The 15,907-nt window shown below is 40.3% G+C and overlaps 1 protein-coding gene across 2 annotated transcripts in view; it reads left to right on the top strand.

Annotated features, from left to right (window-relative positions):
* EPS15 (epidermal growth factor receptor pathway substrate 15) overlaps positions 1–15,907 on the top strand; it is a 156,342-nt gene extending 140,435 nt beyond the window's left edge. The window contains exons 22-25 of one of the 2 annotated variants that reach the window (XM_056122410.1): positions 4,737–4,813; positions 7,215–7,377; positions 9,926–10,119; positions 13,541–15,907. In XM_056122410.1, coding sequence (XP_055978385.1) covers positions 4,737–4,813; positions 7,215–7,377; positions 9,926–10,119; positions 13,541–13,687 — 581 coding nt within the window. In that variant the 3' untranslated portion in view covers positions 13,688–15,907. The remainder of the gene's footprint in view (positions 1–4,736; positions 4,814–7,214; positions 7,378–9,925; positions 10,120–13,540) is intronic. The other variant, XM_056122411.1, reaches the window with a different exon arrangement.

A 15,907-nucleotide genomic window follows, 5' to 3' on the forward strand; every position in this document is an offset into this window, starting at 1 on the left:
TCTCTCACCTAAGCCTCAGCTGCCTTTACTTCCTTGCGCCCCCAAAAGCTGGGTCCCAGCAAGGGACTGGATGGACCCAGGGAAAGCAGTAAGCTATGTGCTACCCTGGCATCGAGATGGGCCTGGCCAAAGCGCCATAATACTTAACTATAAATTAAGAGCTTGGTCATGGACAAATGCTGTTATGTTCCAAAAAGTAATAACTAGATTTGGACCTTGCTAGGGTTAGAAATGATTTTGGCCTGAGCACTGAAGTCTGAGTCGGTGGCAAGATGTTCCCAGGAGAGCTGCCCTACAAGTCTCAAAGGTATCTCTTACTGTGTCCATACAAATATAACTAGTATTAAGATGTTGATAGAGTTATTGGAGTGAGGAAAGGAGAAAAACACCTTAAGAGGTATTTTTGCCTGGGGCAGTCAGGAAGGGCTTTGGAATACCTTTTAGGTGGTGTTCCCTTTGAACTTGGTGGGTCCAAGAAGGCTTTTTTCTTATGTGGATTTTGCTACCTGACTGGGTGCACTGTCAGCCCAGAGGGCTGGGGAGTTGGAGAAACAAGAGAGCTAGAGAGAGCTAGGAAGAAAGAAAGCAGGGCAGCATGATGGACCGTGGAGAGCCTAGCAAGGGGGACAGAGAGAAGAATGTAGAGGAGGAATACAGAAGCAAACACATAGAGAGAGAGAGAGAGAGAGAGAGCCGAAGCTGCAAGATGGAGCACGGAGAGATGAGTGGGAGAGACAGGAGGAAACGGGAATGAGGATCAGTGTGAGACTAGAATGGGAGGCTTAGAGAGACTGGGGCAGGCGCGTGGGGAGAATGGAATAAACGGCATCTGATCAATAAAAATAAATAAATAAATAAAAAATAAAAAGTGAATTGCTTAAAGTGAATCTTTGTCATTCACATCTCTCCAAATGGCACACTAGTATGTTCACCGTCACTCTATCACTGTCAACTCATTAATTGTGGAATTACTCGAGCAGGCGCCAGTAACATCTCTATTCCTCCCTGACCTGAGATTTTGGCAGCCTCTTCTTACTCGTCTTTTCCCAACAATTGGAGGCTCTTTCAGGGTCAGGGGAATGAGACTTATTGTTGTTACTGTATTTGGCATATCGAATACACCACGGGGAGCTTGCCAGGCTCTGCCCGTGCGGGTAGGATACTCCTGGTAGCTTGCCGGGCTCTCTGAGAGGCATAAATGGGTAAAAAGTGTCTTATAATGTGATGTATAGCCGCTTTGCGGCTGTGCTGGTCCAGAACGCAGCCTGGAGCATGGCGGTGGTTGGGCAGTGTCGGTTGGCTGCTGGGGCTAGGTTCCTTGGGATGGGGAGGGCTCTCACCCACCCCACAGCCTGGTGCCGAGTCCATAGGCATGGTTCTGGGAGCCTTCTTTTATACTCCCGTCTGGGAGGAGCATCAATGAGTTCTGGAGGGTGGCCAATGAGGAGATTATCTGGTGCCAGCAGGGTGTGGCTTATGGGTATGATCCATGAGTCACCAGAGACTGGGGGAGACAGGCAGAGGAACTCTGTTCGGGACCCATTGAGTCGAGAGTTACAAAGTTCCGCATTATTTGAGTTCCGTGGGATTTCATTCTTGCGTGAGGCTTGGCCTGAGCATCTGGAAAGTGGCCTGGAGCATGGCGGTGGTTGGGCAGTGGAGGTCGGTTGCCAGGGCTTGGTCCCTTGGGGTGGGAGGGCTCTCACCCGCGCCACAGCCTGGTGTGGAGTCCCACTAGTATGTTACAGTCTCAGATATGTAAGAAAAGGTCTGCCAGGGAGAGAAGATGCTAAAGAATTATATTAGAATATTGGTGAAGACGATTTCTGATGATGAGATTATGATTTTTTTGTTGCTATGCATTCATGTATTTTTTCAAAGTATTTATTACCTTTATTCTTGGGGAGAAGAGGTCACCGTTGTATTAATGTCACAGTTATATTTAAAGCCTGATTTTTATAGCCTTGAGCATTTTTGTGTGCATTAAGAGGAAGAAAGCCACCCGTAATTATTTCCCACATTCCACATCAGATATCTCGCACACATACAATCTAAACAAGTTCACATTCATCGAGTCTTTCTGGCTTCTAGATAGGCCTCTCTTTAACACCAACCATGAGCAGTATCTCAGAAAATTCCTACCAGTGTTAATTCTCCAGTTTGGCAAAAGTGAGCCAGGATACATATGTCCCTCATTGTTTGGACCAGTGCTATAGGGGGTATATTTTATTCTGATGAAGGTAAAGGTAAAGGTAAAGGCCCTCCCGTTGATCGTCGATTTGCTCGAGTGGGCCCAGTAACGTCTCCATTGGAGATTTTGTTGTTACTGTGTCTGGCATATCGAATACTCTCGGTAGCTTGCCGGGCTCTCCGAGAGGGGCGGAAGAATCGAACTCGGGCCGGCCATGTTGGCCGCTTGTAAGGCGAACGCCCTACCCGCTGTGCTATATTTCTTTTTTTTTTTTTCAATAATTTTATTTATTGAATCACCGTGAGAGCAGTTACAAAGCTTTTGGGTTTAAGTCTCAGTCATGCAATGAAACACCCATACTTCACCAGTGCCCATTCTCCACGCCCCAAAACCCCAGTGTACCCCCATCCCAAACCCTCCCGACCTGTGGGGTAGATGATTTCCGCATTACTCTCTCTCTACTTTGATCATGTTCAATATTTTGACACCAGACCCACCATTATTATTTGGGATTTTACCCCAACACTCAGATCTGCTGAAAAGGCAACAGTAGACAATTTGTTTTCTATTGCTGGTTATGAATAATATATGATGTTGCGCAGCTGCAGTAGTGACCACGTGATTTTGAAATTCCAAAATTTTAACACTTAAATCTGGAGGGATTTCTGCCAAAACCTGCTGGGTTCTGAGATTTGTTCCAGAGTCTCTGGGATCATGGCCGTTAAGCAGCTTGTTCAGGAGCCAGAGAGGCCATTCGTGGGCAGCGACTAGAGGTCTCGTTGGGGTGAGGAGGAAAGGGCCAGCTCCACCCCCATCCCGTGAGATCCCATGTGTCTCGTCACTGCGGATCCAAACCGAACTGTCCAGTGGCCTCTGGAGGATGGAGGCCACCGTGCCACCAGGGGGACCAGGCCAAGGCACAAGACCTATTCCCACCTGGGGTGGCCCGGCGCCAGTAACCTACTGCAGGGACTGAGCACATTTCTGCCAGAAGCTATTGGGTTTCGAGATTTGTTTCTGAGTCTCTGGGATCATGGCCATTAAGCAGTTCGATCAGGAACTGGAGAGGCCATGCCTCCAATTATAACTGAGCCGGAGGTGGTTTGTGGGTGTGTCTCCCCACATACCTAACTTTTGACTGTTTACTTTCTTGGTAAACTTTGCCCCAAGTTTTTGAGATCTGGCCAAAGGCACAGCAGCAATTTTGGGGTATGTGGAAGTCTGAAGGCCCCATCAGGCTGCTGATGCACTCGCCTCACAGGTACAGATTGACCTGCTGGTGGCACCATACCCCCTGATTTTTAGGTATGGTATTTTTTTTTATTTTCTATATGCCCTCTTGCCTACTTCATCTCCCCCATGATTGTCTTAATGACAAAGCCAACAAAAATTATACATATCTTTCTTGCTTCTCTTTTTGTCCAGGATACTCTGTTTTAGAGGCTAAAGGCATACTTTAAATATTTAAATGGTTAGGCACACTATTGTTCTAAAATTGATTTGATGTAAAGATAAGAGTTGAGGAAAAATGGGGCCAGAGAGGTAGTACAGTGACTAAGGCGCTTGCCTTGCCTGCAGCCCACCTGGATTAGATCCCTGGCAATCCATATGGTCCCTAGAGCCTGCCGGGAGTGATTCCTAAGTGAGTTTCTCAGGAGTAACCTCTGAGCACTGTCAAGTGTTGCCCAAAAACAAAAAACTAGAGTTGAGTAAAGAACAAAAACTTTTTCTGTGTTGCTTTGCTTGCTCTTCTTGCCTTTTCTCTTTTCTTCCCAATTCTTTGCTTTGTTTCTATTTTCCTGTATCAAGCAGCAATTCCTCTAAACATTCTTTGAGTTGATTGATGTAGCCTTTATACACAGTAGGTAAAGCCAACCTCAAAGACAGTTAATTTCAGCCAAGGTATTCTTTTGGTAAATGCACTGTCACTGTCACTGTCACTGTCCTCCCCTTGTTCATCGATTTGCTCGAGCGGGCACAGTAATGTCTCCATTGTGAGACTTGTTCTTACTGTGTTTGGCATATCGAATACATCACAGGTAGCTTGCCAGACTTTGCCGTGCGGGCGAGATACTATCAGTAGCTTGCCGGGCTCTCCAAGAGGCGCAGAGGAATTGAACCTGAGTAGGTCAGGTCGGCCACGTGCAAGGCAAACGCCCCTACTGCTATGTTGTCACTCCACCCCTTTGGTAAATGCAATACACAAAAAATTGGAATTAATGGTGCTAACTTTTTTTTAATTTACTGACATATTAGGACTAGTTTAAGTACATAAGAACAATACTCAATATATATTCAAAACTGTAAACTCTTTACTTAGTAAGTTCATCTGCTTTTTTCATCATAAAGGAATACATTTTGACAGGATTGTCAGTGTGCTTGTTATCTGGTGAGTTTGTTATAAATTTGGAAATTATTACTTGAGATTAGATCTTTTTCATTCTTCTGTATATTACCAAGTAAGAGAAGCATGAATTTTATGACTTCGTTGCGAAAAGTTTATGGCTTTCTGCTCAGTTGCATTGATTTCCTTTATTCATTTTAGCCGCAGACCCCTTTGCTTCTGTTTTTGGAAATGAATCATTTGAAGATGGATTTGCTGACTTCAGCACATTGTCAAAGGTAATCAGTCATTAGTGGGAAGGTAAAATATACTCTGTTTCCATCAAGGGACAATTCTTGCTCAATTACATGACTCTCTCATAGACACTGTAACCTGACTTCAATAAATTAGTTACAAGTATGGTAAACCACAGTGCCTAAAAGGAAAAAGCACCTGCCATAGAGGCTGTAGGGAAGGACACTGGGGACATTGGTGGAGGGATGTGGACACTGGTGAAGGGATTGGTGTTGGAACCTTGTACCTCTGAAACCCAATCATGAATAACTTTGTGACTTTGTCATTCACAATTCACAATGATTAAATTTTTAAAATAAATAAAGATTAAAAATAAATTACAGTAGATGTTGCTTTCAGATAAAAATGAAAGCTAAAATGTCGTTAAAATAGATATTTCCCTGCATAAAGACAGTGATGATAATACAAGGCATTATAATCTTCTGCTTCTGTCTTCGGGGGCATATTTTTTTCCCCAATTGAAGTACACTTCCCCTAATAACTTCCCCTAATAATAAGTAGGTATAAAATCTGGCACTCATTGTATCCTCTCTGCATTGGGTACTTGATCTAATATTCTGAGGCTGAGTTAGTAACATAAATAATCCACTACTTATTTTTAAGTATAGCTCTAGAATCAGTTGAGGCAGTTAAGAGTGCACGTTAAATTGTCTGTGTCATTGGTCCTCAGTGGAATGTTATTCTCAGCCCTGCCCCATTTTTGTCAGGAAACATTTGACAATATCTCGGAGCATATTTGGTTGTCATCTGGGGATGGGTGTCTAGGTGCTATTCTTGCCTAATAGATAAAAACCAGGAATGCTTTTAAATGTCTAACTCCCTCGCAATGTGGAATTGTATTTAACCCAGATATCAGTAGTGCTACTGTAGAGAAACTCTGGCCTAAGTAGATTGAAAAAGAGTGAACCTTGGGATTGGGGAGATAGCACAAGGTTCACGAGTGCATACTCTGTATTGCAGGAGTTTAACTCCCAACTCTTCATGACTCTTCGAGCACCACCCCCTACTCAGCACCACTGAGTGTAGCCTTCAAGCCCCTGAGCACTGCTGGGTGTAGACCTGGTAGTCCCTGCATTAGCCCTGCGGTGCCACATTAAAATGCCCTCACATAGAACCATCCAGCTAGGTTTACCCTCACTGGGAGTGACTCCAAAATCCTGTGAACACTGTTTACAAGCTCCTCCCCCTAAAAAAGAAAGAGTAAATCTTGTATTACTCCATGTATCAGAAAGATATAGTCCTTAGGCCCCTATTTAGACTTACTCTTCTGGAGTTAGAAAGATACTACAGCCAGTAGGGCACTTGCCCTGCACATGCCTGACCCAGGTTCAATCCCAGCATCCCATATGGTCCCCCAACCATTGCCAGGAGTAATTCCTGACTGCAGAGCCAGGAGTAACTCCTGAGCAACTCCAGTTGAGACCCCAAAACTTAAAAACAAAGCAAAGCAAAACACACACACACAAACTTACCTTTCTGTGGGGTTGGTGTTTTGCCTTATAAATTGACTTTCACATAATATTTAATATTTTGTCAGATGCTTTTTTTTTACTATTAGTGTTAACTATAATGGTACTTTTTTCTCTTTAAAAATATTTTGGATAAGATAGTCATTTGATAAAAGACACACAGTTCTTTTCAATGGGAACTCAAGGGGTCAGAGAGATAACTCAATGGCCTGAGCACATGCTTTACATGCAGGAGGTATAGATACTGTCTGCATTACTGCATGATTTTAAAAGCAACACCAAGAGTGACCCCGAGCATAGAGCTGAGACTATCTCCTGACCTCTGCCAGGCGTGGTGCATAAATCACATAAACTAAAATGGGCTGTACGTGGTATTCTATTACTTGAAACTTGACAAATCTTTAATCCAGAGTTGGCTTTTCTATTGCTTGCACTTAATAATTAGTGTTATCTTATTCACTGCTCGTAAAGAACGTTTAAAATACTTTAATTTAGATAATGTGGTTACAGTAGTATTTAAGCTTGTGGTTTTGGTGTAGAAGTTACTTCACCACCACCAAGAAACAATCTTTCTTAATTTGTCTTTTTGGGTCCTGAATGCAAGATTAAAACAATGGTGCTTTCATAATTGAAATAATAAGTGAGGCTACATAAGACTTAAGATTATTCTTCCAGGGACTAGAAGAATAGTACAGCATATAAGTCACTTGCCTTGTACACAGCAACCTGAGTTTGATCCCCCATACGCTATATGTTTCCCCAAGCCAGTCAGGAGTGATTCATGAGCCCAGCCAGGGGTAAGCTGTGAGCACCACCAGGTGTGGCCCAAAAACAAAAGAGACTATTCTTCCACACGCTGCCCATCCATGCAGTTTGGTTGGTATAATGTATGTAACTGTATAATTTCTATTCGAAGGTCAACAATGAAGATCCTTTTAGTTCAGCTGCATCGAGCTCTGTCAGCAGTGTGGTCATTACAAAGAATGTGCTCGAGGAAGCATCAGTTAAAAATGAAGACATACCCCCAGCACTGCCGCCAAAGATTGGAACGCCAACAAGACCCTGCCCACCACCACCTGGTAGGCGAATCAGTATCTCTCCTGAATCAGTTAAAGGTCTTTCTGTGGGTCTTTCTGTGAACTATCCTGTGTGGCCCCCTAGCTTTCTGTGAGGGACCTTGCAATGAGAAAACATGCATTAGCCTGCAGCTGGCACCTGTTCTGACCTCAGACGCACTTAGAGGCTACAGGGGGCTGTCGTGAGCTAGTCTTGTAGCAAAAGAGATTGTTGATAGAAAAAGGGAAATATCAATGAAATGTCTTGCTCGTTGTGGTAAGTCCAACAATAATTTGTTTTTTAAATAATTTCTGTGAGATTAACTCAACATTCCCTTCTATTCCTGCCAAATGTGAAGTTTTTCTTAAATTCTTTAACATGAGAATATATGGCCTTCATTGACATCCAGAGTGTAGCAAAGAAGACATTGTTTTTCTTGAAGGAATATATGGTCTTACCTCACTTAATAAGAGAATCTTTCATTTTATAGAAGTGATTTTTGGAGTTTCAGAAATCAATTATAAAATTTCCCCCTTTTTTGAATTATGGTTTCACTTTTAGCATCCAATAAGAGGAAAGGCATTTTGTTTTTTTTTAATAGAGATAGAGTTCATGAGAAGTCACTAAAAATGCCATCCTCTGAGTAAATGCAATGCTAGCTGCTGAATACACACATCTGGCACATTGTTTTAATTACATACCATTCCTTGGTAAGTTTTCAGCACTAGTATAGATTATTATTCTTGCCTTTTCTCAATAGCCTCCTTATGGTATTTCTTGAACAGATTATTTTCCTTTGTCAAGTTAAAGAATTGCTCATAGGGACCAGGAGGATAGTACAGCAGTCTGGGCTCTTATATTGCAAGCAGCTGAACTGGGTTCATTTCCCGGCATCCTGTCTGGTCCCCTGAGTCCCACAAGGAGTGATCCTGAGCACAGAGCCAGGAGTAAGCACTGAACACTGCTAGGTATGATCTAAAAGACAAAAAAGAAAAGAATTGCTTATATAATTATTAATACTCAGTTATCTTTTGGAAATCAGATAAACAAGGTAATAAGTTCCTATCTTTCAAGGAAAAGTAGTTAGTATCATATATATACTAGAGGGTACAGTTTTTAGAAAAAAATTTAAAACCATAAAAGGGCAGGGCCAGAGCAATAGAATAGCAGGTAGTGTTTTCATTGCACAAGGCCAACCTGGGTTTGTTTCCCAGCATCTCTTATGGTCTCCCAACCACCACCAGAAGTCATTCCTAAGTGCAAAGCCAGGAGTAACTATTGAGCACTGCTGGATGTGACCCAAAAACAGAAAAACAAACAAACATAAAAGCAGAAAAGAAGGGCCAGTGAGTAAGGCGATTATCTTGCATGCAGCCAACCCAGGTTTAAAACCTCAGCATCCAGGAGTATGGGACCCATAACACACACACACACACACACACACACACACACACACACACACACACACACACACCAGTCTGTAATCTGTGCATTTCAAGTTTTATTCCTATATGATGAGGTGAATATAATATACTCATGCTTTCACAAAATCTAAGAATCTTCAGCTAAGTAACTATATTACAGTAGAAAGTTCAAGGAAGAAAGTGACTTATTGGAGAGGGCACTGAATTGGGACTTAAAGGTTTAGTTTATAATTCTAGGTATCTTCTGACTAGCTCTGTAATCTTGAGTGTGCAATTTCTTATGTCTGCGCCTGAGATACCTAGGCATAGCAGTAATTCTATTTTGCCTAGATAACCTTGGATCTCTTTTCTGTAGACTGCTGTAATAATAATAATTTTAAAAAATACTGTTATGATTTCTATTACCCACTTAATGCATTTTAGGAAAAATACATCTGAACCAACTCTAATGAGATTTTCAAGAAGTACTAATATTCTTAGTACTTATAAAATTAAAGAACTTGTTTGGAAATAGTGATGAGTCGATGAGCAGCAGTATGCTGTTATTTAGTAAAAGATTAATTTTTATGTGCTGTCACTAAGATTTAGGCCATAGACTTCAGTTTGAGATATTATAGATAGCAAAGTACGCATATAGTTCGTGAAAGTAATTTTTAATTTTTTTTAGTGCTTAATGTTGTACATAGATCTAAGAAGAATGTGAAGAATTTTGGCATTTTTTCAAAGGTCACTTGTCCTTTCTGCCTCTAGTGGATAATTGATTAAAATTCAGGATGAGGTTAGGTTATAACCACAGAGCCCATTTCTGTCTTTATTTATTTTTCATTCTCCTTTTTAATTTTTTTTCTCTTTGAAACATGCTGCTTCTGGGTAAAACATTTATTCTTGGGATGAAAGTGTGATTCCTGGCCCAACCCCTACTCCTTTGCTTTTTGTGTGTGTGTTTATTTTTATTTAGCAAAACTGAGCTGAAATGTATACAGGTTGAGTGTGAAAATTTAGGACAGATGGTTGGTGTGGCCTTTTAAGCCTATATTTACAGTGTGTTTTGGCAGCCCTAGTTCTTTAAACCCCCTGCATTCATGTTCTTGTGTGTTTGTGTTTGCCATATTTTCTGGTTGAGTTAATTTTAATGATTTTGATCCAGGGAAAAGATCCATCAACAAATTGGATTCTTCCGATCCCTTTAAACTGAATGATCCATTTCAGCCTTTCCCAGGCAGTGATAGCCCCAAAGAAAAAGATCCTGATATGTTTTGCGATTCATTTACTTCTACTACTACTACTACTTCCACTACCAATAAAGAGGCTGACCCAAGCAATTTTGCTAACTTCAGTGCTGTAAGTACTGTGAATGGGCTGTTTGGGGGAAAATATATTCCATTTACAGTTTGAACAGTTTTCAACAATTACTTTGGAGTCTGCCAAATTTGTATCATTTTGACTAAGCTTACCAATATAGTAAAAATGATCTTTATCCCCCAACCAAACCTCTGTCTGATTCTATTTTGATGGTTCTTTAAGGATTCCTTTCACAGATTATTTTAATACTTTTAGCTCTTGAGATATATACAAATTGTTTTACAACCTTTCTTGATAACATAAGTAAAATCCTGACAGTTTTTATTTTGCAGATGTAGTTAAGAGTCATTTTCTCTCTGCCTTTGGGTGAATAATGCCAGTAATAAGTTTGTGTATTTGTGATGGTGTATGTGTGTTTGTGTACTGAGCTTTGTTGATTTCTGGAGAGTCATCAGCTACTGTTTGCGAGAGTATAGGGGACAGGGTTCTTGGAATGGAAAGTAAATCTCTGGTTCTATGTATTTTAAAACATAAATGCCAGGGCTGGAGGATAGCACAGCAGGTAGGGTGTTTGCCTTCCATGTGGCCGACCTGGGTTCGATTCCCAGCATCCTATATGGTCCCCTGGGCACCACCAGGAGTGATTCCTGAGTTCAGAGCCAGGAGTAACCCCTGTGCATCGCCGGGTATAACCCAAAAAGCAAAATAAATAAATAAATAAATGCCAGCGGAATTAGTATTATTATGAGCTAAGTAATTTTACTTATTTGTATAACTCTTAATTCATTACCCTTGTGTATTTATTCTTCATTCTCTCAGAGCTGACTGAAATTGATAGACTGGTAAATACAATGGCTGGATGCTATGGTAATGGCATATATAGGCAGGGTGCTGAGATCCCAGATGTGGTTGACCAGATACAGAAACATCATTCTGGAGGGACATAAAATAATGACATTACTGCTCAGATAAAAATAAGTTTGGGGCCAGGGTTGGAGAGAAAGAGCATCATATAGGGTGTTTACCTTGCACACGCCCAACTCAGATTCAATCTCTGGCACCTGATGTGGTACCCTGAGCCCCACTAGGTGTGATCCATAGCACTGTCAGGAGTAAACCCTGAGCATTGCCAGGTGTCACCCCAAAACAAAAAATAAGTTTGGGAGGTGGGGGCTTAAAAGCAAAAATTTGTTTTCTCAGAAAAGTAAAATTTTCAGGCAGATGACCTTCATTTTCTCTACCTGTTCCAAATACCAAAGGGATTGTTCTCTGCAACCAGAAAATCTTATGGTCAGGTGGCTCCACAGTCAGCCGTGAGTCACTGAGCCAGTCTTTTTCCTTGTAGTCATTTCTTATTTAAAGGAATAAGCAGGAATTCACATGCAACTAAGGCAGATAAGTAGACTGAGCTATTCAACTTTGGAATATGTTCTGTAAATTCCAGTTGCTTCCTGTGAATGTGAAGAAGGGAAATGAATTTTGTGTGTATTTATGCTGCTGTGGATCAAACACAGAACATTATACATGTAAAACTTGCACTCAACCACTGAGCACTCCTCCTCAGCCCAAGTATCAATATATGGTATATTGGAAAACGGAGTATCAGAATCATATTGGCTTAACTTTCATTAGGTGGAATTTTACTTGCTTAAGAATTAAAATTTTCCCTTTGTAAGAGATTATAATCCTTATAAAATAAGCCTCTGGCAGATTGTGATACCTGGCAGTTTGTTACTACCTTAAAGATGATTTTAGAAAGTCCAAGTCTGGTTGGAATCATACTTGAAAAGTAGCTAAGCCACTGGGTGTCGCTGGCACTGAACAGAATAGTACCCTCAGTGCCTAAGGATGTGGCCCCAAACCCCTCCCTGCCAAAAAGAAAAACTATTCCAAACAATATTGACCAGGGAGTTAGTGCAGGAGTAAGGCACTTGCCTTACAATTCAGTGGATCCCAGTTCTGTAGTCCCCCGACCACTGCCAGGGATCACTCTTAAGCACATAAGCCAGGAATACCCCTTCAGCTCCGCTTTTGTGGACCAAAAAAGAAAAATAGCTAAGGCATTTTCCCTATTTAATACTGCAAAGATCTCAATATACTATAATATAAAATAGGTTATAATAAAATGACTTTCTTTATATTGATGGAAAATGATATTGATATTATAAGCTTCTCCAAGGAGCTTATTTCATAGGGAAAAGAAAACTACTATTTTCCTGTCAATTTTTTTTTAATTTTATCTGAATGACAAGACTTGAAACCAAATAGAGTTTTAAATTTAGTATCTGATAGTATCAGATACTAGTATCTGATAGAAAAAAATATTTCCCCTCATAATAATTACCAGTGCTAGACTTTATTTAGTCTGTATCAACAGGGTTGGAGAGCTAGTGTGGTGGGTAAGGTACTTGCCTTGGCTAGTTCGATCCCTGGCACCACATAAGGTCCCCCAAGCACTGCCAGGAGTGATCTCTGAGCACAGCCGGGAGTGGTCCAAAAAACAAAAGTTCTCAAAGCCTGCCAAAATCTTCGTAATGTTTCAAAAAAAATGACTCCGTCTACATGTTGTTGGTATACTCAATACTCTTATGTGTAGCTAATTCATGGTGGGGTTTCTGTCATGCAATGTTCCCACATCATGAATTATAACCTATCCCTCCACCAGTGTACATTTCCCACCACCAATGTTCCCAGTTTCCCTCCCATCACCCCAAACTTAGTACATTCTTTGCTGCATAGTTTTCTATACATAAAAGGTTAGGAGAAGGTAGAAAATCACCAGTGGGATTACCGGTGACTTTTCATGCCAAAATGGCTCACTAATAGTAAATGTTTGCAGTACATAAAAAGACTAGAATTCTCGGGGCTGGAGCAATAGCACAGCGGGTAGGGAGTTTGCCTTGCACGCAGCTGACCTAGGTTCGATTCCCAGCATCCCATATGGTCCCCAGGGCACCGCCAGGAGTAATTCCTGAGTGCATGAACCAGGAGTAACTCCTGAGCATCTCCAGGTGTGCCCCAAAAATAAATAAATAAAAATGAAAAAAGACTAGAATTTTCTCCTTTTTAAATCTGGCCTACCCTAATCTTTTCTACTTTTTTTTTAAAATGATGGTTTTTGAGGCTAGAAGTGCAGGCCTTCAGGGCTTACCTTGCATGTTGTCAACCCCAGTTCGATCTGAGGAGCATACAGTTGAGAATAGCCCCTGAGCACCGCTGGGTGTGACCCCAGAGCCACAAAATAGGTAAACTAAGACATGCTTTTAGTGTGTAACTGACCAATGTAGATGCTACCTTGAGTTTTGTTCTTGTTGAGCCCTAGTCCAGTAACCTTTCACACCGTGTGTGGAGACAAGATTATGTGCATGGTTTTCCAGGTGAAAGAAGTAGTGCCCTTTTATGTAAACTTTTTTCCTTTTATTTGTCTTATTTATTTACTTACTTATCTTTTAAATGGCAGTATCCCTCTGAAGAAGACATGATTGAATGGGCCAAGAGGGAAAGTGAAAGAGAGGAGGAACAACGGCTTGCCCGACTGAATCAGCAAGAGCAAGAAGACTTAGAGCTGGCAATCGCACTTAGCAAGTCTGAAATATCAGAAGCTTAAGGACTCCTGTCATCTGTCAACCAGACAATATTCTTCCTGAATACTGAAGCTATTTACAGTGTGTTTCAAAACTACCTATCAGCATGGGAATACAAAAGGTTTGAGATTCCTGTAAATGTGACAAAAGTTTTTTGGGGCTTTTTTTTCCCCCTGGGGTTGGGGAGGGCATTTGTTTTCTACTCCATTTCAGGTTGGGGTTTTTTTGGGTTTTTGTTTTGTTTTGTTTTGTTTTTGCTGTAAAACCAGTAACCTAGTCAGACAGTTTAACCTGGACCCCTGTTATGGTGTGCATTTACTGTGAGCTTTTGCTTGCCTATGCTACTTTTACTTGTAAAGCTAGAGCACCCTCACTGCTGCCTTCTGGAATATAGAAAAATAGCTCCATCCTTGTGCTACCTTTGTTCTATAGTTACTCTGATAGCTAAGTGGAGGGGTCCTTAAAGTTTGCAGTATTTTCTCCCACCACTTGAATATTTGAGGGAGGGAAGAACATCCTATTTCTCTGATGATTGTGCAGATTGGCTAGTTTAAGGTGCATGTTTATAATTTCCTTATAATAAAAATACTATTAAATTTATTTAGAGACAAGGAAAAATATTTCACATAAATTGACTCCACTATTGAAAAGGTGGTGTGTAGGTTGAACCATTACAACTCCAGACTCAACTTTTTCCTAAATAAAAATGTTAACAAACACCTCATGGTGGGAAATATATTTAAATTTTTTTTTTCTGAATTTAAAGATAAACAGATACCTCTCTATAATTTTAAGTGCTATACTGGAAACATTTATCACCTAAAATACACCCTTCAGTATAAGGTAAGCAAACATCTTATCCTGGCAGCCGTCCTGCCTTTGCTATGATATCATCCTCTTCAGTTCATGGTAGGTTTATTCTTGTATTTGTGCAGAAGAAACATGAGCAAGCTAGAACTGGAAGGTACTTTAATTTTTTATACTGCATATATACACATATATGTATATATGGTTTGCTTTAATGAAGGCTTAATTACTTGAAATATAAAAACTTCCACTGAATACAAATGGAAAAGGTGATATATTAAATAAATCATACTATTACATCTTGCCCATCCTCATAATTTAAAATAATTTAATTTCTTCATGTTTTTCACCAGTAAAATTGGCAAGATAGCAAGAAAAATCTTATTCTTTTAATTGGTAGAGAATAGACCTGCCAAATTGCCAAATTATCAGAGCTCTTCTTGTATTAAAAGCCCATATCCTGTAAAACTGACCCAGCAGTCAAGCTGAATTGGAAATAGACTGTGAAGTAGGCTGTTAATTGTAATCTAAATATTATAATCATCAGTTACTGACTTAGATACTGTACTGAATACCAAGATAAAGAAAATTGCACCTAATGACTAATTAAAAGCATCTGTGGTCACTAAGTCAAGGTGGTTTGATCTGTGTTAATCAGAGTGACTTAATGCCTAGCCTATGAATAAATTCCAAAATATTCAGTTAACTTCATCTTGAAATGGTGCTTTTATTCTCTCCACACACAATTGGACAGCTGCTGTTTAAAACAAACTTAAGCCACTTTCTTGCACTGCTAACGTTTTTCTACTTTTATAAATGGAGACATTTCAGCATAAGAGTCATACATACGAAGCAAGGGCTGAATGCATAATTGCAAGGTTTTCCTATTTATAAACTAATCTGGTGACTTAAGGTTATTCTCAGATGGTGATGAAGAAGGTAGTATTGGTGGGGCCAGAGCTGGTAGGGCATTTGCCATGCACGTAGTAAACCCAGGTTTGATCCCCAGCAGCCCATTGTTCCCCTCAGCACAGAGACAGAAGTAAGCCCTAAGCACCACCGGGGGTAGCACAGCTCCCCTGCAAAAAGAATAAGAAGAAGGTAGTGTTGGGAATTGGGATTTAAGTAGTGGTTTTGGGTTTTTTTTTCTTTCCCATACAAGTCAGTAAATAAAAGGTAAGTTGACTTGAATAACCTTCTTTTGCACTGGGAAAATGAACAGATGTTTGAAAAACTTTTAAAATATTTTTTTTAATTAAAAACACTCTGGAAAATATTAAATAACTGTAACTTATAAACTCCAGCTTTTGATGTAATAAGTGTACCCTAATCTTATGTATGTTTAACTGGATTAAATAGATTATTATCTTTTGTTAAAATATGTATACTCAGTGGACCAATATAATATTAAAGAATGTATATATTATATAAGTATA

Source organism: Sorex fumeus, unplaced genomic scaffold, assembly GCF_029834395.1.
Source record: "Sorex fumeus unplaced genomic scaffold, SorFum_2.1 ptg000045l, whole genome shotgun sequence".
In the NCBI taxonomy this organism is placed as follows: domain Eukaryota; kingdom Metazoa; phylum Chordata; class Mammalia; order Eulipotyphla; family Soricidae; genus Sorex; species Sorex fumeus.